Source organism: Parus major, chromosome 12 (genome assembly GCF_001522545.3).
Source record: "Parus major isolate Abel chromosome 12, Parus_major1.1, whole genome shotgun sequence".
NCBI classification, from domain to species: domain Eukaryota; kingdom Metazoa; phylum Chordata; class Aves; order Passeriformes; family Paridae; genus Parus; species Parus major.
Genome location: NC_031781.1, coordinates 13,050,364 through 13,075,549, shown reverse-complemented (window position 1 = coordinate 13,075,549; position 25,186 = coordinate 13,050,364). Strand labels below are relative to the sequence as shown.

Here is a 25,186-nt window from a genome sequence, read left to right as displayed (position 1 = left end):
ATGATACCTTGGGGAGGTATAATTGCATTTTAACAACTGCCAATTCAAACATGATTTTTAACCTTCCACTTTTTATGTCTTGAAGTATATATAAGCCATTTCAACCTCACTTTCACTATAAAAATATTATCTATGACAAATGAGAAATTAATTTATCTACAGCTGCCAGAAAAAAATAATATTCTAAGATCTGTAGTCAAGAGCTACATTCATGCTCTTCAAGGAGTACAAGAGCTCCTGTTCAGAAGAAGAAATTAAAAGCTCTTGTAAGACTACTGTAGATACAGGGAAACCTGGTCTAAAGCTCTGAGTCATGCAATTACAAACCATTAAAACCTGATGTGTAGTTTTCTAAGGGCTGGATATACAAATGGCAATTAGAAATCCTGAAACTGTTATAAGCACAATGAGCTGCTCTGAGGTATGCATTACGAGAGATAATGCCATGCTTTGGGTCATTGAATGCACTTAGCTTTACAATGCATCCGCAGGGTGACACAGCTTGTCCTGGTTTGTTGTCTAATTATCGGGGAAGATGATGATGATGGAGGACTGTGAATAAAATAGAGAAGCCTCCACAAATGGACCACTTCACTACTGTCCCTTTTCCAGCAAGGTATTTTGCTCAAAAGCAAGAATTTAATTGGAACAGCAACAAAGCTTAAGCAATATCACTGTCATCCCCTGGGATTACAGGCTGCTTCATGGGGTTTGTGACAAAGAAGGTTAAACTATGGCAATGGATTATGTTACACTGTTTCTGTTAGAGGAACAAATAATAATCATAGCAGTGGCAGGGTGGCAGGCTCTTGAAACACACACATCTAGGGCTACTGAGGAGGGAGGAATACTATTATTTATTCCACATGTGTTGTAGTATCAATGAAAGTCTGTCTACACACAGAATTCCCAGCCCTTCAACCACATACACATGCACAATGCCAAATTTTAAAAGGCTTGATTTGGAAGAGTTATTTCTGTGCAGCACAGGAAAGGAGCTATGCAGGATAAAGTACCTTTATACCAACAGCCAAAATTGATATTTACCATTTGATTTGCATTTGTTAAAAAAGAAAAAAGAAGTTGTGACCCACCTGATGTGCACACAGGGTATAAAACTGAGCATGGGCCAGGCCTTGCAGCCACCAAATAATAAACAGTAAACTTATTGATGTAGTGAAAAGCTACAAGGGATTGCAAGTATCCTGCAGGCAAGGACAGAATTCCAAATGATCTTGACAATCAGAGAAATAGCCTGAACAAAACAAGGGGTCTGATTCAAAAGGGACCATGTGCGGAGTCACAGGCTCCAGCCAGAACCGGGGGCTGCCTGGGGGAACAGTGTGCTCAGCACTGCCACAGAGCTCAGGGAAAGCCTCCAGCAAAAGGTTCCTGCTGACCAGGAGCTGAACACGGACAGTACCATCACACTTTTGTGAAAGGCAAAATAACACCAGGATGGGTGGCTGGAGACATGAATCCTGACATGTCCCTCAGCCTCTGGAGGGCCTCAGCTGAAGCACTGCAACTGATTTTGAACACAGACTGTCAAAAAAAGATGAAAGAATCTATAGGAGAAGCAATGAGATCTAGAAAACAGGAAAAAAAGCCTGGAGCAGGGGTATGGCAAGTGCCTTCCATACTTCTGAAACCTTTGAGCACAACATCTGTCAGTCAGGATCACCCAGTGAACTGTTCACGTGCACTTTACAGAATTAGTAATGTAGTAAGTTTGTTTTCAGTAGCTTATGACAGATGAATAAGAGGCAAGACTAAGTCCAGCAGGTTGTCTTTCTAAATACCACAGTCTTACAATGTCAAAATACATTGAACTGGCAAACACTTGACTTCATCTAGACATTGCTTTATCAGGATAATTCTTCAAACTCCAGACACTGTGTCTATTTGCATTAAAAGCTGCTATATGCTAATTTTAAAGATTTGTGCACCAGCTCACTGAGCACATAATGGTAGCTTTACTTTGTTATAAAAACAGTTAAGCATGGAGAATTAATGGAAAGATGTCTTTTCTAATGTAATTAGTTCAAATTACTAAATCTGAGCAGAACTGAAATCACTCACTTTACTTTGAAAAGAAAGTTTCAATTAAAAAGAATAAAAGGGAACTCTATGTAACTATTTACACCATAGCTTAATTTAATCTTAACAAAAACAATATGAAATAAATCACTGAAAGGAAGCTGGGTTTCATGTTGTACTGTCTTCTCAAGACTGATGGCTCCTGTTCAGAAACAATATTAAGAGAATAAAAAAAAATCACCGACACTTCCTTTTTTGTCAACAGAAATATTTGTGTTCTCCAAATTAAACCAGCAGGTTTTGAAAACACTGTCTTAAGAGAGCAAATTAAGAGATGGGCCTCACTGACAAAACAAACACACCTGATGATAAGAAATGGGCACAGGCTTCCGAAAAACGATCCACTCCACGATCTCGCTGCAGGGAGGAGTAGTCAGGGAACCTGTGTAGCGGTAGTAGCTCCCCAGAGATGTTGGCAGAAGTTCCCTCAGCACAAAGGGATCCAGAAAGGTCTCCTTCTCTGCAGGGAAGATTGACAAGCAGGATTACACTTTTTTTTAATGTGTCTTTAAAACAGACATCACATTGCTAGGCAGCCTAACAAGGTGTAATGGCAACAACATATTTTATCATATATGTAATGAAAAATGGAAGCCCTCTGTAAGAGCTGACGTGTGGTTTATTAAAAGAGCAGCCAAAATGCTAGTGAGCCCCATCCCAAACACACACCCTCCTAATCTGAACAAGTGCAGGTGTGAAATGCACTTGCTACCCCACTGGTTTATGTCAGCACAGAAATAAGGCTGTAGTCCATGGTTCCAGCACTCAGTACATGGCTCTCCAGCTTGATGGCAGCAAGACAGAACCCAGTGGGACAGAGCTCCTGTTTGCTGCTGCCTGACCAAGGGACATCGGCAGTGCATCTGTCCCATCACTGCCAGAGGCAGAAAGGGATGCAGGAGCAGAGTGAAACCCTCAGTGGATTGCTGAGATGGAGGAGGCAGAGCCATGCTGCTCAGCCAAACTTCTCTGGGAGCTGCCAGGCAGCAGGGCTGAGGAGAGGGACACAGGACACTGCTGAAGCTCAACGTGGTGATCAAAGCAACATCCAAACAGTGCCAGGGTGGTGCCAGACACAGCCAGCACTTCACCACAAATAGATTTCACAGGTAAGACTGCTGCTCCTTCTCCCAGATCCAAGAAAGTCCTTCCCAGGGTCCAACAGGCTGGGGACAAACCCTTTTTTCTCTGAGAATCTCCTTGGACAGCCTGAAATGCAGACCTAAGCACTGGAAGTATTCACCTGCAAATAACAGTGACAAGCTGGTAATGTTTAACACCGTGAAGAAAAATAAATAAACAAAAGGAGGGAGCAGCTGCAGGCAAGGTAATTTCCCTTCCATCCCTGAGCCTTTATCCTCTGCAATTCATGTTGACTCAGAGGCTGAAGTGCCCTCTCAGCCTGTGCAAAGGTGCACACTGCCTTGGGCAGGCTGACATGCAGGGCTCTCCCAAACATCTCTATTCCTTACTTTCAATATCCTGCATGCCTCAAACAGGAGTCCACACTTGGGCAGAGGGAACTCTTTTTTCTGTCTCACCAGAGCTGCTCAGCAAACCGACTGCCACCCCCTCCCCGCCCCAACAGAAGGGAGAAGCAGGTGGGCTGGTGATTGACACACACATCTTCCAAATAGGATGAAGTCTGCAGAATTCACTTCCACAGCATCCCACAGTCTTCTAGAAGTCTTGATCAAATCAGGAGTTGCCTAAACCTCTTAGCAGCAGTCTGATAATCAGGGGATTTTTTTAACTCCACTGCTGCTGCACGATGCCAATGATACATATACTTCAGGTATCTCCTATTTTCTGCACAGAATCAACAGGTCTGTGATGTTTTCATAGATTTTTGCATTCCAAAATATGAGTAATTCTATTGAAGTCAAGGCAATACTGCAACCTCTCGGTGAACAACTCCTTTCCGTTTAATCCAAGTAGATTTTGATCACATCTGCATCTCCAAAAAGGAAATAAACAAATAATAATCCACATTTTTTCCTCATCATAGCATACCTCTGTGAGAAAAGGTATGCTTAAATAATAAATACTAAAATATATGTGATTGGCCAAAGTTCAAAGAGATTCTAATCAAGAAGTCATAATCACTTCAAAAGGTCACATTTAATTTGATTGGCTCATTTTTATGCAGAAAAACCTGGTTAGAAAAACTAGAAACTCAGTCACAGGACTTGCTTTCCAAAAGCAGTACACAAATCTTGATGCTGGATTTCTATTTCAGAGCTGTCTATCAGCACTCAGCACACAGTGGGCCACGATGAATCCCAAAGAGTGTTTGAATACACCAACATCTGCCTTAACAGCCACTGACTGCACATGGAAGAGCTGGGAGGCATTGACACATCGTGAAAAGGGCTTGCCTTTGGAATTTAAGGAGAAATGTTGCAGTTAAAATTAACAATTTAACTATTTCTAACTTTTGTAACCTTTTAATTGCGAGGATGGAATCACTTCAGATGCTGGATAAGGGCTCTGTGCAAAAACACAAATACGGTATCCCTTTATCAAAGGATGGCAGAAGAAGGAAGCTCATTTTACACTTTCAAGGATTTTTGTGCCATATGCTGACAATATTATATTTTAATAATTAATTGTTCATCAAAGGAAAAGATGAAGAACAGGGATGCTAAATTCAAAGTTATTCAAATTGCAAAAATGAATAATGCATAACTTTTATATTAAATACACACTGTATTAAGTAGTCTACATTTCATCCAACTCTGTCTTTCATTTTTAAACATTTTGAACTACAATATGAATAATCAAGTAAAGGAAGCTTATTTAGACAGAGAAATACCTTATTTGAATGCAAACTTGAAGTATCCGACTGTGATTAATTTTTGGTTATCAATTAGGGAGGGTTTTTTCCTAAGCACTTGGGAAGTCATAGTCAGCTGTGAAAAAGAGTATTTCTCAAGGAAAAAGTAGCTTTGCTAATAAACAGTTTAAGTAGGGCAGGGTGTACTCGATCTAATTTTTCATGGCTACAAGCAACGCTCTAAGTTTTCATTAATGAATGCCAAAGATTAAAATTAAAAAAATACATATAATTGGATTAAAGTGACTACTAAAATAGATGATAATCAATTGATTATGCTTTAATAATGTAACCGTTTTGAAAACATATTCTTTTGTATCGCTTGCCATCTAGATGCATGGTGTAGAGTTTCAGAAGTTGGAGTCACAAAGATCTTCACATGAAGCTTAAAGAAAAAGGGACTTTGAAACTCCAGTGCCTGCCTGTCATATCCTTCAAGAGCATATTGAAATAGTAAATGCCATGAAATTAAAGTTCCTAAGAGCTTGAGACAGTTTTGAAAATGGCATTTTGAAGTCATACAATTTTAAAGATTTCAACATTAAGTCAGTCATTGTTGTTGGTAAAACTGGTAATGAGAATAATTTCCAGGCTAAGCAAGAGCATTCACTGATTATCATAGAAATATTTTTTATATATACATATATACACACATGCAGGTGCACGTGCAAGTATAGTTTCTCCTAAATGAAAAAGAGCAAGGTTGGAAAGAGTAACAAACTGTTCTTCACTGTCTTTTATTACCAGGTCCTGTTTCCCATTTACAGTGCCTGGGATGGGCATGAACTGTGTCCAGGAGGCTGGGAACAGACTGAGTGGAGTGAGGAGTTTCTAGGAGGAACAAAGCGGAAAAGGCTGGAAACTACATGATTGATGAGACAGCATTTGTGACAGGTACTAGGAAATAACTGGCAGACAGAAGCAATAAAAGACAGCAAAGCAAATGTGTTCACCTGTAAATACCCGTGAATCACTGCAATCAATGCTGCAAAACTGACCCATGAGCCCCCTGCTCACTCTCACACATAAACCAGAGCCCTGCGATGCCCTCTTCTGCTGCTCCTTGTCCTCCTCCCATCTCAGCACCTGAATGCCCAAATAGAAATATAAACAACCAGGAAAGCAGAGCCCCAGAGATCCTGATTCTGAAGACAGACCCACAAAGCACAGAGCATCCCCCTGGGAAAGAACAATAACCTGCTGCTGCCACCAGTGCTCCCAGGTGATGCAGCAAAGAGCAGTATCCAAAACATCGCCCCACTAATGCAGTTTTATCAACAGGTAACAAACAGCAATGCTTTGTTTACATCACCAATGCTCAGAAAAAACATGTACCTCAAAGGTAAAAATAGCAAAACACCACAGATTCATTGCTGACCATTAAGACAATGAATGTGGCATTTAAAACACTAAGTGTTCCACAGTGTGAAAGGACAATATTGTATTTCAACTCTAACATTCACAAAAAACAATTAACTGAGCCAGCTGGTAACATATTTGACCTTCTGATACAACATTCACATCTGCCTCTATGTCTGTCTCTCACAACAGCAACGTGAAAAGTCACACCCAGCATATTCTTTGTTTGGGCTGAGAAATCTCCCCAGCATTTTGCATGGGACAAAGGGCCCTTTTCTGTACAACCTGACTCAAAGGCAGAGCAACTGCAGACATGCTTTAAAAGCCTGACCTAATTACACTCTTTGTCAAGTCATCACCACTAGGTCTGAACTAATACTAAATTGTGCATAATACTGAGCAGAAATAAAAAATCATATCTTAAACCAGATACCAGAAGTGGATCTCCATTAATTACTGCAGTTTTCACAAACTGGTGCCAACAAATATTATATTGAAAGAGCCATCAGTTGAACATTTTGCCTTCAAGGACTAACTTGCTAAAATACAGTCTGTAAACCACTGGATAAAGATAGACCTGAATTTTAACCAAATCACTAGAGTAAGAGGCTTCTTGAGATATACAGGTAAACAGCACACAACTATCTGTGATCAAAACTCTTTTAAATCTAACAGGAACTTGGATTGGACATCACAAGAAAATAACTATATGCCAAGTCCATTTATATCTCACAAAATGCTTTGGGACTTTCATCATGATTTTCTGTAAGAAAACAGGAACTTGGCTGCATTGAAAACAATATCTTAAAATGAGCTTATCTCCAAAATTAACGTATGTGCAGTGCCTGATAGGTACCCAGCTACACTTTGAATAACTGAAATGTGCAATACCAATATGAAGAGCTTTGAAAGTCTCCCAAATTTGTTAAACAATGTTATTGCCAATTTCATTTTCACAATGAGCCAAGATATTCTAAAGCTTCTGCATTCAAACTCTTAAAAAGCAAACACACAAAAATAATCAAAAGGACATCATGTTGCACACCCACTGAGCCAGAAGTTCCCAGATAAAATAAAGCAGGCAGCAAAGCACAGCCAAGGACCAGACTCATGGGGGTGATTTTAAAGATGAGATTACAAATGTTATATATTACTTTAACTGAAAGAATCATCAGATGAGTGCTTGCCGTGTAAATCCTGCAGGAAGAGCAGTATCTGACAGTCCTCTGTACTCAGGGTAATTCTTGTCATTTATTGTGCAATTATTTTTCTCACTTTTATTTAGGGATTTTTTTTTTAAAGAGCCTCTGCTGAGCAATGTAAGGAGTTGTAAGGACACAGAAAGCACAGCATGGCAGAGAGGAGGGGAGTGAGATAATAACAGTCCTGCAGACTAATTTAATCTGAGACAACCAGTGTGAGGTACAAAAAACCAGGAGGAAGGAATAAAAAAGGCAAGTCTCTTACTCACAAAAAAACCATTCCCATGCCACGTGTTGGTCTCAGGCTTAATTTTTTCCACTCCCTTTCTTAAGACGGCTTAGGAGGAAAAGGTTTAGCTGCAGACAAAAGGTCTTAACTCTTTAAAGAAGGAAAATGTTATTCTGAACCTTTCATGCTTAAGCAGTGCTGATACAGAGCAGCTGCTGTTTGCATTCTAGACTGGGATAAGACTCCTCCAGGTTTCAGAAAACCTAACCTGAGGCAGAGGTAATGAGGCTGGACAGGCAAGGAAACTAAAAAATGCAGAATAAGCACCAGCAATAGGAGGACAAAGAGACTATGACAAAGTTCAGAGGAGAGGAAGATCCCTGGAAAAAGCTGGGCCCTGGCACAGGCTAAAGTGAAGCTGAAGTGCCCAGAGGAGCATGGATTGTTCACATCTCCTCCAGCAGAGCCAGAACAAAACCACATGTTCTCAGACTTCTCTACCCCTCATTTCTCAGCAAACATCCCCAAAACCCACCAGCACAGCACCCAACTCCTCCTCCCTGCAGATCTGTTCACATTCAGCATCCGCTTTAATTCTTAACTTTCACAAGTGTAATCTTTTTTGTTTGAATTAGCTTTTCTGTGCAATCTATTAATTCCCTGTCAGCTTGCTGGTCTCTACTCAGCCGTGACCAGCACTGCTTTCTGCAGAGCAGACAGGTGAAGAACCAGAGATTTCCAACACTTCCACCATTTATTCCTTTAAATGATACAGACCCCTGCAGCTATGCACAGAGCTGCCCTATATAAAGGTGTGAACTTATCACCTCTACTCTCATCTTCATTTCCCACTTCCCTCCTCCTCTCCTTTGCTCCACAGCAATCATGTCCTGGCCTCTTTCACAGGGCTACTCTGACTGTGAACACAAGAACAGATCAGAAAACAAAAAGAATATATCCAGCTCATCCCTGAGGAGAAAGAAATGCTCCTCCACGTTTCCTTCTCAGCTTAACGTATGGTGCTGCTCTCCCTTTGATGGCCCTTCCTTGTTCCAAATCGAGCTGCTGCTTTCTTCAAAGTTTTACTTTCAAAGATGAGGTCCCACAGTATCACATCTCACCTTCGCCCCTCTCCCCCACCCTTCTTCTCTACAACCCCATGATATTTGGTGTAGAAGGCAAACAGCTTGTCAGGCGGTGTTATGGTTGAAGTTCAAAACAAAAGAAAAAATGTGTCATGGTGCTAATGGTGTTTTCTTGTTATTATGCCTTCTGGTGTGATAGATCCACAGGGTAACTAACACCATCTAGATTGCTTCTTTTTTAGTGCTGAATTATTCTAACAGGTTATTCACTGATTTTTCACCTACGACAACTGGAGAGATGTGCAACATATTTTTTCTCTATCCCTTTTCATTATTAAAACAGTTGTTTCCACTGTATTTTGGTAAGTTCTTCCCAGCAAGACCAGAAATATCAGTAATCACTTGCCTGACCACTTCTGGCCCATCTCAAGGGAGATCCAAGACTACACTCTGCTCCATGCTGGGTTCCAGTTACAGCTTTTTAAGACTTTTTTCCAACCTCCCTTTTAAATAAAAGTTCCTCTCCTCCCTTCACCCCACCTCATGTTCACAAACAAGCAACAGATGCCATTGATTCACTTTGTACCTAAGCTTTTGATCTGGTAGCACTTTGATTTTCAGAGCTCACTTTTGACAAGGAAGGGAATAAGAGCCCCATTTTTGTGACATTGAGCCTTTTCTGCTGTGGTAATTTATTGTGCTCTAATAATAATTTTCTGCTGATCAGTGTATATTCTTGATGACAGTCACAGAGAACAGGACAAAGTGATGAAAACATGGTTTCCATCACCCTGAAATCTTTTCCATGGGCCTGGGGTAGTGTGTGCTGCTGTCCCTTCTGGGAACACTTTATCTGTACAGTAAAATAGGACCGTGGTCCTGTGCAGAGCACCCATGCCAGGCTGGGAAAAGGTGAATATCACACAGCACTGGGTGCCACCCCAGGACTGACATCAGGGAAGAAGACTCATTTTAATGCCTTCCAGGCAGCTGGTAAAAACAAGGAAAAGGCTTCTCTAAGAGGCTTATGTATAAAACAGTACCAAAAAGGGCAAACTGACAACAGCAAAGGTGGGAAAGCACTGTTTGTGTGCAATAGCTCCATCCTGCCAGGTGCTCCTCTGAGACCTTGCTGGAACGTGTAGCAGGCAAAAGCTTTCATAGCCATTTTAATGCAAATCAACTGTGTAACACACAACCTGGTATTTCACAGTCCCCTATTCCCACAAGGGCACAATCATTCTCTCTGAGGCCTCACCAGCCTCCTCAGCCCTTGCACAAGAGCAGCTCCTTCCTGCCCTGTGATCCTCAGCATCACCAAGAAGGATGAGGAGCAGAGAGGGGCTCAGGCAGGGCACCCAGCTGAACACACTGGCAGCAAAACAGGCAGAAGAGTCAGATGTGCAGCACCCAGACTGCCCCATGTGTGGTGCAATCACAGCCAGGCACCAGTGACTTTTTTACTTGTGATCCAACTTCAGTGAGCAACATGCATCATCTGTCCCGCCAGCACCAGCATTGCTGAAAACCCTTCCCACCAGTTTTCCTGATGAGAAGAGCATTTGTAGAGGAGCTAAAAAAGACCCCCAGCAATCAGAGCTGAAAGACCTGGCAAGTCAGCATCAGAAAATCCAAATCCCACCTGCTTGTACCCCATCCCTTCTCCAGGGAGGGCTGCCCACTCCCAGCTGTCAGTCCTGGCTGGGCTCTGTGGCAGACACGCTCTCCACGTGCCCTGTGGCAGGGAAAGAAGGAGTGAGAAGAGCGGGCACCTGGCTAGCAGGAGGTGTGAGAAATCCCTGGCAGAGCACAAAACCAAAAGCAATTCTAAAATCAGCGACGAGCATTTGACAGCTCCTGCAAGAGCCTCCTCGGCGTTCCTGTGCTGCTCTTCGAGGGCAGATGCAGGAGCTGGGGAGAGGTGTGGGAACATCCTGTTCAGCAGGAAGAACACGGGGCAAACCCCAAAGCATTATCGTAGCTCTAGACATCATTTGGCAGTTTGGTACACCATGGTTTCCAGCTAAGAAACTTTATATGGATGCTCACATAAAATTAAGTTTAATGTGGCCATTAAGATTCTACAAAATTATGCCTGGAGATGAGGAAACAAAATCAACTAAGTAGCAACTAAGCCTGTATTGATTTTTATGTGTATGTTTTCCCTATCATTGTTACTAAGCTGGTGACACTGTGAAGGGCACAATTATTTATGTTCCATCAAATTAGTAAGTAATTCAAATCCCTGATGAAATATCAAGCAAAAATTGCTTTCGCTTCTACAGAAAGTACATCTGACTTTGGAAATGTTTGCATACCCCTGGAAGGGCAGTGGAGGAATACAAGAACTTCCCAGAAAAAAAGAAAAAGGATACAAAAAATTTTAAAAAACTCCATCTCGTCATTCATGAGTACCATTGCTCTATCCACCTGAATGTGTCACCACTATGGGGACAGGCCAGGGTGGGAGCCCTGTACAGTGTGCTGCATACAGTAAATGACAAAAATTCTAGTAAATGACAAAAAGAGGATGATGAGGGTTTGTGTGGGTGTGCCATTCCCATGCTGAAAACTGAATGAGTGAGAGGAAGGAGTGAGACTGATCAGCAGAACCCAGGAAACATGCTCTGCCAGATGGAGGGAGAGGGACAAGAAAACCTCCATGTCTGTATGTATTCTTAATTTTTACATTATATGCATGTGTGTCTCTGTATTGTGACAGCCACCTAAAACCAACGTGGTAATGGAAATGTTAAAAAATGCAAAGAAACTTAAGGTTTTAATTTTGCCTTCTTTTGTTGGATTCCTGCTTGATCCAACCACTCTATTCAAAAGCCACAAGAGTTTTCCACTGTATTTCAGCCAAAAAAGTCCATGTTGCCTTAGGGTCCCAGTTGAATGCAGACAAATGGAAGACAGGAAGAAGCTTTTCAGATAAATTCATAAAACTGTGCTCATGTAAGATGTAAACAAATCACATCAAGAAAAAAATGTGAGAATCTGGAAGAAAACCCTCACATCTTTACTATTATTTTCTATAATTACATTAAAAGAGAGATATGATATGAGAATTCTTTACTGAAGCATTCTATCAATATTTAAGTTAAAGAGAATGATCTCTTTCAACAACTGCCTTGCAGGAGGAAATTCCTTTACTCTGACCACCAAAAGAGCCTTAGAAAAGGCCTTTAATCAGGGCCTTTGAAACAGGAAGGAAAGCATGATTTTCCTCTTTTTCTTCCTTAATGTTTTGAAAAGGAAACAAGCTATTGAAATATATCAAGTGATTTCCTTTACTTGAAACACTAGCAGACTTCAGTGCATTGTGTGCAAAACAAAAATAAACGCCTTTTATCCACCCTGATTCTGCTGTGGGTAAGACAGCACAGAGATGGACTTGATCATTATGGGGTCAGGGAATCACAGCCTCAGGACAGAGTCACATCCTACCCAAACAATTAATTTTGGGAAAGGAATAATCCTCTTAGGAGATGTGTGGTATGCCATGAGTGGCTGTTCTGTCTGTGAGAAGCAAGACAGGGAGCAGAAAAACCTGATGAGGTGGCTAAAACACTGTGTGCTTGCAGGGGGTTGTGAGTCTTGGAATTGAAAGCAGGTAAGGAACAAAACTAAAGAGATCCCAGTCCAGTTAAATGGCAGCTTGACTGCAGCGTCCAATTACGCAGACATTGAAAAAAACCTTGCAGCCTAACGCATCCCAGTTTTGCTTTTGCTGGCCTGTTTTGTTATCCAGCAGCAGCGAGGTAACAACTTCTATTTTTGTGGAAAACCACACCAGTTTTTCAGCTCAGTGTGTTGTTTTTATTTCACGGCAGAACACTGCAATCTATAAGCAGCAAAACCTAAGGAAAATTCTCTAAATGAAGGACTTTATGGCATGTTATCATTTAACCCGTTTTTCACTGCGTTTGGATTTATTGGCTTTCCCAGTTGCAAAGTTAAATGATTCTGAAAGGAGAACAATTAATCCAAACTCCTATTTGTTTTAATCTAACACTGTCAACTAGTTTTAGGTTTGCAGTCAAGAGAAAAAAAGTGTCTGTTAAGCTCTACAGCACTAGCTAATGTCTAAAGACAATCCTCAGAAAAGGTGCAAAGATGTTTTATCACAGCACTATAGATGTAACAGAGATTTATTATTTTACTGAGCACCATTCCAGCAGATGCCTTTTGAATTACAATGAGATTATTAAAACTTTACAAATCATTATTTTAAAACCTGACAAGAGTACTTTGGGAACCGAAGCATCTTGATGTCATTGCTGATGATGCATTACCTGTGGTAAGGATTCAGGAAAATTCCCAGGTAAAAAATTGGTTATAAAAGTATAAAATATATTAATATTTATTTTAGTACCTGCTATAAGTTCAAGGATAATAGGTATATGCATCAGAACAGCTGAATGATCGTATTTATGCCAGCATTAGAAAGATGTTCATCTGCTGAAAAGTTTAATTAATTTTCATAGATAGTTAATTTTCTGTTTCATTATCAGTTCCCTAAATTTGAAAGACAAATAATTTATTAACAAATAGAAACTTCAGAAGAGGTGTATTTTTAGAGCAAACAGAAGATAAATAACAGAGTGAAGTATCCAGGCTGCCTTCGAAGTTCTAATATGAATGATAGATTGCAGCAGGTTGTGATTGATAACTTATGCATTCTGGAGCACTGACTGAAAAGAAACAAATTGTTTACTGTTCACCCCAAACCATTCTCGGGTAACAAATGACTCTGATCTTTACCAATCAAATAATGGCTGTGATGCCCTTAAACAGCAGTGAATGAGCAATGTGTGGGCTCACTGTGTCCTTCCAGGGGTGACCTGATCCCTCAAGGACAATATTCCTGCCCCTCTCCCCTTCCCAACAAGTACAAAGTTTAAGCAGCTACTTACCATGATGTACAACGCCCTTCAACCCATGGATAATGGGATCCAGTGCTGAATTGTCCCTCTGACTGACCTACATGCAAAGGATACAGGATTGGTTACATCTACTCTGGCATTAGGCAGAACAGTTTCAGTTTAATCTAACGAGAAAAAAAAAAACCAAAAGATGTTACCTAACCAGCTGCTTAGTTCTCATATTTACAATGGATCTTCACCAAATGCCAAAGGTACATGGTGCACCAAAATAAAATGAGGAAGGTTAAATTAAAATAAACGTCCTCTGCATTCTTTGAAACGTTAACCACATTATCAGCCCTGCAAAGCCTAAAAACACAGAGCTGATTTTTCTCCATCTACTCCTGTTTTCATAGAGAACTGCTGTGATAAACAGAAGTCATCTCAGACCAGTTAATTCCTTACCAACACAACCATAAATCTGGTGCTGACACTGCAGTCAGTGAAACTGGACCCCTTTCAACCCTAATGGAGTTGGGCCTTGGCATCTCCTTGCTATTCATATTTTTAAATTTATTTAATTTAATGTCACTTGGACAAATGAAAGGCTAAAAAGCTCTGTGAGAGGATCTAGGAAAAAAACATCAATTTTTGACAGTGTAATTGCCTGCACTGCCAGACCAAAACCTGGAACATTCCTTCTATCACTCAGAAATTGCCCACGTCCTCCTCAACAGTGAGATCCAGCACCAGAGAGAGGAGGGAAAGGCAGCAGGAAGGATTAACCCTGTTGAGCTCCACAACTTCCAAATTAAACCCATCACTTCAGTCACTTACTTGCACACAGCCAAAGGACTTACAACCAATAATGCCATTTTTTAAAAGATCTTTTGCCTCTTCAGAGGTATTGTAGGAATAACTCACAATTTCTGGGAACATTATTTAAGATACTTGCTGATTTACTTTTGGGAGATAAATACTGCCATGTATCTTATTAATGGGGTACACTCTTCCTTTTTTTTCCCACCGGTCAGCTTCAGATTCTGAGCAGTGTTGGTAATTTCTGGATGGACAGCTCCTAATGGGCAACACATCTGATGCAAAAGAGCTGCTCTGTATTTTATTGCCTGCTGATGACCTCAATGTCATGAGGAAAAACAGAGTTTAATCACATTATGGCTGTGTATTAATGTATTTGGAAGGGAGTGGAGACAAAAGAAGAAAACCTCAAGAAAGGACCTTGTGCCCAGCAGGGAACACACTGATCTATGAAGGGCAGAGCCAGCTTGGAGCTGTTCCTAGGAGGAGGACATCATTGACCACAGCACAACTAAAAACGTGCTGTAAAAATATCACCAATTTTAATAGCCTGACAAGAGAATTGGAATCCACAGCCCAAGTTTCACAAGCACAAGCGCCTCTCATCTTGTCCTTCCTCCCCATAACTAATTAGAAATCTTAGAAACCTCATTATCTTCTCAGCCAACTTCATTGAGATAAAACACAACAAACCACTTTTCTGTTTTCCATTTATTTGCCCTATGAACTACTCTGCTGTGTTCAGCACACATTCTCATGCACTTCTCTAGAGACAAAATGGTTTGGTGCTGTAAATGGAAATTGAAAATCCTCTCCTCATCACAGTACTCCAGAACTTGCAATGATCATCTAGGGCAAGAAATGCAATAAAATTATCAAAGCAGCAAAAGCAGCTTTGAAATATATACAGCTCAGATGTTGCTGGACATAACACCATTACCCTGAAGGCTGCAAGCTCTTTGAAGCGTGAATTTTTATATGCCCAAAGGGGTGCTCTGTACACTTTAGATCCTGTATAAATAATAATCACAGGACAGTGGGCCCAATTACCCACTTTGTAGGTTCTGTCTGACATCTGACAAATCAGAAAGAAACACTAAAAATACAGAGCCTGTTTTGAGACACATTCCTGCATCTTTTCCATTTATCCAAGTTTCTCCAACCATGGGCACCACTGAAAAAAAACTAGCATTAAAATGCTACCAGCATTTAAGTACATAAGAACATAGGAAAATCTTGCTCTGGACTTAAACAATGTTTTATTTATTGCTGCCTAACCATAAGTGGTAAAGAGTTTTATTTTGTTTACTTTGGTTTTATTTCTGGTGACAGCTGCAATCAGTTTGAAGAAAGCAAATAGACAGAAAGGATCATAAAGGTTAGAACTCTTCCTTTTGGGATTTTGTGTCAAAGTAGATCAATCCTTAACCTGAGCCCTGGCAGCGCCCCTTTAATCTGAGGTGGTGTGGCTGTATAGATCCAGCCATGCAGCCTCTTTGATAGCACATTCTGCAAATGTGCTGTGTTCAACAGCACAAAGCCAACAAGCACAGCATTTCTATGGAGGCTGGAAGGCAAATGCTCCATGCATCTGTAATCTTGTTTTCTCCAGGGGCATGGGGAGCAGGAGCTCATGTTTCTTTAAAAATCAGTTTCAAACAAGTACCACTTGCAGAGATGTCAGTTAAGACCTGCATGGGATATAGCTTTCTTTTCCTTCCAGATGCTTTCCTTCTTACCTTACATTCCCACGTTTTTCTCTCACACTTCAGTACAACTATTTCAGGAGCTTGGCAAGATCATTAGAAAAGTGACCAAAAGTTTTCTCATTTTGTGGAAGGCTTCAGACTTCAGAACAAAAGTTTCCTTAAATCTTTTTCTTCTTCAAATACCTAAACCACCCAAAAAACCCACCTTGAATTTCATCTCTTTCTCTCTCTGTATCTCTCTTTTTTTTTTACTTCTTTGTATCCTTTTTCTGCCTGTGTTCACAGATGAAATCGGATTTCTGAAATCCAAAATGTCAAGTTCTATCCCCATTGCTGCACATCTCTGGTTTAACTGGCCTGCAGCTACCATGCTGGTTGAGATCAGAGATTCACCCATACAAGAATCCTGTCTCTGATAACAGCTGATACTTAAAAGAAAGGAAAGGGGGGAAGGCAGAAGAAAAAAAGAAAATAAATCTCCAGAATAAGAAGTGTCCTTCTGACCTGCCTTATGATTCCATGTCACGAAGCTTGAGCTTATATCCTACAAACTGTTTTTAACTTTCTTTGTTATATATGTTCCAGACATGTATTTTTTTATTATCTTATGAACATATCCTGAAGGCAAACAGCAGCTAATTACTCAGATTGACATTACATTCCACATTTCTGCTGATACCTTGGAGAATTAGAGAAAGATCACACATCTGTAACTGGGTCTGGGCACTTCGGCTTCACCCAGCACACGCCTGCCTAGGCTGGGAAAAGCTTTTTTTTTCCTGTGAGTGAAGAGACATGAGTTTCTCCCCTACTCCTTCAAGACCTTACCAGAAGAAACATCAAGAATGACAAATTTCTTAAGCCACAGGAATTCCAGGCACAAACACAAGCCTACAGTGCTGCAGAGTGAGTATTCACAGACAGATGGAAAAGCATCCTGAAATTGCCCTAAAATACCCACAGTACCACTACTACAAATGTTGCTTCCTGTACAAGATGTTTTTTGCTCAAAACTGACTAACACTCTATAGGTCTGCAGTAAACAGATTAAATAATGCTTGCGTGCATCATTTATAATTGAAAAAAGCCTGTAATCCTCTTCAGCAGAAATAAATAGGTAACTATCATGCTAAGCACAATAGAAAAACAAACACAGAGATATCATTAAGCAGTTTCCTGTGCTAACAGAGCTCTCAGCATAGGGTAAATATGGGATGAACATGACACGAAGAAGCAGAATCTCTTGTTTATTGTACCCTTTGGGTGACATCAATACCTGGTGCACATGCCATTCTGAATAGAAAGAATGACTTGATGTTAATGCAATGAACAAGAAAAATATTTGCAATATGGGAAAAGGCAAGGCACAAGTGACCCCATTTTGCAGTCATAAACTAGATATGTTCTTCACATGAAGTCATGGTGGAAATTGTACTTTAGACAGGTTAGATTTACTTAAAATTCCTGCATCTGATGTAGGGACTGAGAAATTATTCCTTCTTCAGTGGACAAGGCTGATCAGCCATGGACTCCACTGACAGCAGTGCTAATGCCTCTCAGCAGCACAATGTGTTGTCCCTGTGCTTGAGAGTGCTGCTTCTACAGCTGTACCCCTGGAGACAGGCCAGGGAGCTCAGCCCCTTCTCAGGACAGCATTTATACTCCAAAGAGGGCAGTTACAGTGACTGAGCAGAGAAGCAATGTGACCAGAGGACAGACCAGAGCACCTGAGGCAGGCTGACCATGCCAGTCCAGCCACCAAGACACAGTATGTGAAAATAGACTTTACTGGGCATGGTACCACCCCTGTGCTGCAGCTGTACTGAGCTCAGCCTGTCCTCAAGAGTTAAAACACATCAACCTGTTCTCATGCTCTATCACTCACTGTAGAGCAGCCAAAGCTCTCTGTTTAGCTGATCATTTTATAGGACAAACTCAGACCCTCCTGAAGATCCTGATTTATCAAAACTCACCAGACTCATAAAGTGTTAAAATTTATACCACATTCTGTACAATTAAAGCCATATGCTAAATTCATGTAAGTAATCCATGACCTGTCTTTCTGCTGGAAACAGTTCTATAAAGCTGAAAAAAAGATCTCAGGCAAAAATACTGACCTTACCATGCTTGTTTTAGAAACAGTGACATATAAAAATAGGGAAACCCCCAAATACATACTGAAGCAGTGAGAGAGGCCGCACAGCAACATCAGACCTTAGCTCTAAGACCCCTGTCCAAAGGACCACACACTCCCTATTGCCCAAAGCTTCAGGCAGCCTCCCTGAAATCCAGATTATCCTCCCACCAACCAAGGAGATCTGGAGGGAGCACCACAAAACTCTCTAATGATCACTGGTACCAGCTACCTCGTAAGAAGCAGGTGAATATTAATCATTTGAACAATCAAGAGTAATACACTTTCCTTTTAAAATATGTTTAAATAGATGTCATATGGAAAAGGGTGTGGGGAAAAAAGAACTGAAGAAAACCCACCTACTTGGGTTGATACAAAATAAAAATTTGTCTTTCATTTCCACCTTAAAAAATATCTGGCATTTAGACATTAAACTGTCATAAATTTGCAGCAACTGCTTTCAAGCTCATTAAATGGGCTCACAGACAGTATTGCAAAGCATCTCAAAGTGAAGGAGAATGCCACAGTCGGCTATATTGAAAGGTGAAATGACATGCATTTTGTGCAAGGCAGAGGAAAATGAATGGCAACAATTTTGTGATACAGTACCTGAGCCTTTCCCCTCTGAATAGTGATATAATTTACTTTTCTCTCCCACTGCAACATTTGGCCCTTGACTTGGAAACTAAATCTTCAATCTATCAAGGCTTACCCATCTGCTAAGTAAAATGGCCAAGAAAATCTGCATGCCTTGAATCCGATATAGCCAGCTGCTCCCAGAGTGCTGAGCATTAACATCCAGAGACCATCCTCTCATGCTGCAAAGGACGGTGTCTGCCAAGGATGAATGACTACATACTTAACCGTGGCAGCTGAAGCCAGTGACAATGGCTGACACAGAAAGATGCCAATGTGTCAAACTCTACTTTCAATTACAACAGTGAAAGTCAGGGGTAATATTCCCCCAACTGTGTGCCTTCAGCTCCCATACAGCCTGCAGTAAAGATACACAACTCACCAGCCAAAAACCTAAGCTCCAAGCACTCTGTGCAAACAACTAAGAAGAAAAAGAAAACTATTATGAATTAACTAGGTTGCAGAGATTAAATTGTCCTGTAGGGTTTCAGGACAATCAACATGGTTAAACAATTTATTCTTCTATCGGCTCTGTGATGTTGGACAGATGCCAGTCCCCAGTCTCTGTGGGACCTGATTTTGATTGGTTTAAAACAGAAATGAGAAGAATCCCATTAATGTGAACACTGCACCACACAATATGTATTTTAACATCACAGCAACAGGATTTTTAAAGAATCCAAGATAATCACCATCAAAAGAAACGTTCTTTTCTCTCTAAAGGGAAAGCACTAGGGATATTGCTTTTGAAACTCTTTAAATCCATGTCTTTGGGGCCAAATAATTTCAGGGCTAGCTATCAGCTTGGGCAGGCCCTACTCCTAATCCATCTGAACAACAATGCTTTAACCTGCATGAGTCTGCAGCACTTGGAAAGGATTCTGACTTTGTGGTCCACACCCTTCTGCTCTGCACTAAATCAATTGTCCCACCTCTTGCTTCTCTCCCTTTTGAAGTCTACATTGTAAAATCTGATTGTGGATAAATATCTAGTTTCTTAAACATTACTGAATAAAAGGAAGTGAAAGATTTCAGCCGGATCTGGAACGTGGATGAACAGATATGAAAAGTTTACATGTGCCTTGCTTTGAAATGAAGTAGGAAATATTTATCTGGAGCTTTCCAGGAGAACTGACGGGTGAGAAGGGATACTGGTTGACACAATAGCACACTGAGCTATCCATGAAGCCAAGAAAATGCCTACAGAACTCCAGACATAATGATAAGCTAGATTTGGTGCTCTAAGTTTTTCACCTTCACAAGCACTAAATGATCCAAGAATGATATATTCCTGCTCCTCCACAGATGATATTTTCTTCCATCTCCCCCATATAAGCTATAATTGCACATCTCCCATATGAGCTGATGCAAAAGGACAAATCTGGCCAAAAGCCTGCAGCCTGACAGAGGTGAGCAGGGAGGCAGAAGGCATTTGCTGTGTAATGAATGGACTGCCCAAAGTAAGTGTCCTGCAGAATATATTTGTACGGAAAAACAAGAAATGGAAACAGCCTCTTAAAACCTCAATTTTCTACTCATGTGTAAAATCAGAAAGAATAACGGGTACCCAGGCAAGATGTGACACTGAACCTTATGGTGGCACATGCACTATTTCCCACAGATCCTACCATGATCTTTTATTTCTTTTTTTAAAAATGTGCATTAGAGCTGATTTTGTCTTTGCCTACGGCAACTGGTTTCAGGTTTAGGGATTTGAAGGCAAACTCTTGTGTTAAATTTGGGTTTTGGCCTTCAGGTATTAATAATCCTGCTATGAATGAAAATATACAGAAGTCATAGAGATGCATATGTTGGAAGAGGGGGTGTTCCTAAATGTCTCATTTACTATGTTGTTTGAAGAAAAGAGAAAAAAAAAGTTAGTGAGTCTTCCAATGATTATTTTAAATAGAGTAATGGGTGTGCATTGATCCTTCTAGCTAATTCCACTTTGAATAATACATCATTCTGACTGAAAGCTTGCTAGTGATGTATTACCTTCACATTTCACTACAGCTTTGGAGTATATCTACTAGCAGGGTATATTAACTAGCAGTGCCAAAAAGGAAGCTACACTTTCTCCTTTACTTTTTGAAGTTCACAATGGTTTTAAAAGCTACTGAACTGGCTTTGGGGTCAGGTGTTCTGGCTGTCCCTCATCTTTGGTTGAGTGCAATGAATCTGTCTGCAATCACTGCTCCTCACAGCCTTTAACTCAACCCCTGCATCACTTTTTACCTGCTGGCCCTGCACCTGGGTTAGTTGCAGACATCCTGGGACTAGGATGGAACAAAGTAGGTTATAGATCAGCAACTTCCCCTTTCACTAGGTCCAGTAGGGATGCTTGACAACCCAAGGAGCATAAATAATCATTTTTACACCAGAGGTTGGCTGAAATACCAGTGTCATAAAAAGAGCAAAGCACTGGCTACCACAGAAGAACACCGAGCAGAATCTGTGTGTTGGTGCAACATCCTGACACAAGAGACTGTCTCAAAAAAAAAAAACAAACAAAAAAAAAAGCAAGAACATGAAACTCCGAGGCAGAGTTAAGTCTGCTTAATAACTCAGCTCTGAGTGCTCTGTGTTTGTGCACACTGAGTTCCTTTGTTAGCAGAGAGAACATTGATCGTGCATTGTAACCTGCTGGCAGCGGCTGATTGGAGCACCAGGCTGAGGAAGACTCTGCAGCTCCCCCTCCACAGCATTTCCTCCATTCACTACCACAAGATTTGCAACCAGCAGCATGGTAAAAACAACAATGTATTTTCCTTTCCTTTTGTAAGGCACTCTTTTGCCCAAACTTTGACTTACTCTATTGCTAAATTAATTAATTTCCCCAAAGCGTTGTTGCACAAATGCAGCTAATTTACTGCAAGTGAATAGCACATTCAATTAACAAATTACTGAAATATCTTAATACACATATATCTAAGGAAAAACAAAAGATATGTTCAGCCCAAAAGCACAATCTGATTAAAGCAACAGAATATCTCAGATACAAAGTTCTGTAAAAGGCAAAAATGTAATTGCAACACAGAGGAGAGGCAGCTTCAGTGGCAGCTTCTCAAAGCTGGGAAAGCTTGATTGATAGACTTTACCATCTGCAGCTGCGCAAAAAAGGGCTACAGGAGCTGCAAGTTTATTTAAAGCAATTTCAGTGCACTGAGCCTACTTGTTCTCCTTTGAGAAAATAATATGATTTCTTCATAGAGCATGTAGTCTATTTATTTAAGCAGCAGTGTGCAAGATCTCTCAATCCTACAAGCAGTTCAGCTGGAAAAATGACACACCAGGGGGTAACATTTTATCAGGATGGAGGCTATTTTATAAAAACTGCCATCAGGAATAAACTGTTCTCATCTTCTGAGTTAAAAAAAAAAAAAAAAAAAAAGGGTTGGGTCTCTTAGAGTTTTTGCAATTTGCTCAATTTACAGTTTTTAGGTAAAAATAACCATTTTGACCTAAGCAGGGAGGAAAATGAAACAGTGTAATGAAAAAATATAGCAAGCACTACAGCCAGATCATCTTACAACACCCACTCCTTGATGTACAGCTTCACACATTTGGAGAGGCTAAACTCAAAACTGTGAAACCACAAATGGAAGTTAGCTCTCATTTTCTTCTGCTCCTGGCTTGAATTTGGTACAAAATTGTGCAAGTAAGAAAAATATATCTCCAGTTTTTTGTTGGTTTTTTTTTTTTTTGGTATGAAAATAAAGCAATGAAGTCTGATGGCTAAACAGGAAAATTTCTTGGGCAAAATGCAAAGGCTGTAAAGGAACAGCTCAGATGGACATCTGGAACTCCAGCATTTTGCAGGGGTTTAATTTAATTGCTCCAGCTGAGCTTGCCTAGGATGCAGCAGAGATTTCCAACCTTCCCCTCTTTTCTAGCCAACACAAGGGATTTTGGTGAGAGAGGTCACATCAGTCTCTCCCTTAAAATAAAGAAAAGGAATCACCTCAGCTTCCCAACATATTTCATTCATTCTACAAGAAAAGTCCTGTCTTTTTCTCTCCCAGCACAGCCCTGGGCTCCCTCCAGCCATGCAGTACAGATGACTCAAGCCAGCATCTATGAGTCACAAACATAGAGGATGCAGAAATGTCAATTAAGTTACAGTCACTTCCCTAATGACAACCACACCTCAGTTCACAATTAAATTAGAAATCCAGTGAAAACAAATTACTGTAGGGCATGGTGTTTTTTTGGTTTTTTTAAATCTTATGCTTTGAAAAATCAAATTCCAACAGTTTTCTTGCCACTCCTTTCACCTCATTTCTAAGGAGGATGATGTAAACTGGCCTCCCAAAACTGCAGCAGGAATTTTTGCTACACCAAATCTCCCATTTCTAATGCAGCACCCATGGGCTGGGAGGGCTCTCAGGCTTCCAAGCATCTTTGTAGTACAAGGACCCAGTCTTAAACCAGTGCTTTTCATTAATACTTTCCAGCACAAAAGGACAACTACAATACAGTCTTGTATTTGTAATTTTCTTTCAAGCAAGTTCTTCCATCTTTTCTTTTTGTAAATTTTCAGCATCATACAGCTCTTGCAGGTATGGGCAGCTTTTCAAAATGCTATGAACTTGCACAGTTTGGTGCTCATAGTACCTAAGGCAGAAGGCACCTACTAATCTTCAGTTTCCTCACTTCTGACTCCACTTTCATGTCTGACTTTCCTCCCTCTTCCATCACACATCTCCTTGCTGTCTCTTTCCACCCAGTGAGCTGTTTCTGTCTCCTCAAATGTTACAGCATCCTCACTTGTTCCACAAGTTCCACATACTCCTTGAGCATCCTTCCACAACTCCCACCTTTTCCTCCACCTCCTGCCTCTCCAAGGAAGTTCCTCTGCTCTTCCACCCCCTGAGATGTTCTTCACAGAGACAGAAGAAAGAAGCAGCTTTGGCTGCTGAGGATGGTGAGAGGGTTTGTCCAGGGCAAAGCTGGGTGCCAGCAGACAGGGTGCCAGGGGTACCAGCTGCAGGACTGCCAGGGGGAATGAAGAGTGGGTGCACCAAGCGCCAGTCACAGGGCTGTCCCTGGGCAGTCACAGCAGTAGAGCTCCAAGAAGCAGGTGACAGAAATGAGGCAGTCTATCTCAATCTTCTCCAAGCCACTGAATTAAGAGTGGCAGGATGTGGCCTGCATTTTTTTTTTTCCTCAGCTGCTTCTAAACTGCTCAAGTTCCCTCAGCAACAGAAGAACAGCTCAACCCCTGTTTCACCTGGTGTAACACTAGACAAAAACACTGAGGATCATATGTCAAGATGTTTATTTTTCTCTTGGTTAGCATGACCCAACAACTCACTCGGTTCCTTAAAAAAACATTTCAACAAGTATCATGGCTCACGTTAAGAACAAATGGGGAAATTTTGTGCAGAAAAACAGCACTTAGAACACAAGTGCATTAAAAGCCTGGCAAACATTCCGTTTGTGGCAGCAGTTTCTTCGTCTTAAAATACAAAGAAATACAAAAACTAACATGACATGTGTGCTTGTTTCAAGATGTTCTACATTTCAGCAGTGGCAAAGTGAATGCTATTCAATCATTGTGAGTAGGTGATAGTCTTAAAGCCACAGAACTCCTCAGGATTCTCTAGCCTTCATGCCTCTGCTCCATGGGCTTCTTACAGCTTTCCTGTGCTCCTGTAGAGCATGACCCATCTATGGAGGGCATTTTCAAGCTCTGTCTCTGGTCAGGAAGCCCTCCTCCTCCACAGGGTATAACTTCAAAATTACCAGAATCTAAAAATCTCAGGGAAAGTCATGAGAGAAGAAGTAAAATACAACTGAACAAGATTTAAAACAAAACTTAAAACAGGGTTAGAACAAAAGGTGCTCTTTGAACAAGTGTAGCCTGACCCAGAAGACTGAAGATGCTTCCTGCAGGTGAATGTACACAGGAATGTGCTCAGGAAGATTCTTCTATCTCCTCTCCTCCTCTCTGAATCTGCTCACCAGAAAACCTGGCTATTAATTTGAGGTGTTTCCTTATGTTTCCTTATTATTATTCCTTTCTTCTTGCAGCCAGCTCTGTAACTCCTGGGTGTCCACAGCTCATGAACAGTGCTGATGATCCGATCACCAATGCTGTGCAGGCCAGCAGGACCATACAGGCTCCTGGCACATGCTTTGCCACAGCCCCAGTTTTGGTGCTGACCTCTAGGAAAGTCTCTTATCTCTCTTCTTAAAACCTGCCAAGC

The 25,186-nt window shown here is 40.9% G+C and overlaps 1 protein-coding gene across 1 annotated transcript in view; it reads right to left on the bottom strand.

The window, feature by feature from the left end:
* Nucleotides 1-25,186, bottom strand: part of PTPRG (protein tyrosine phosphatase receptor type G) — a gene marked incomplete at its 5' end in the record, with an annotated part of 303,590 nt that overhangs the window by 95,382 nt on the left and 183,022 nt on the right. Inside the window, 2 exons of the mRNA XM_033517345.1 lie at nucleotides 2,403-2,560; nucleotides 13,731-13,797. Of these exons, the coding sequence (XP_033373236.1) occupies nucleotides 2,403-2,560; nucleotides 13,731-13,797 (225 nt within the window). The remainder of the gene's footprint in view (nucleotides 1-2,402; nucleotides 2,561-13,730; nucleotides 13,798-25,186) is intronic.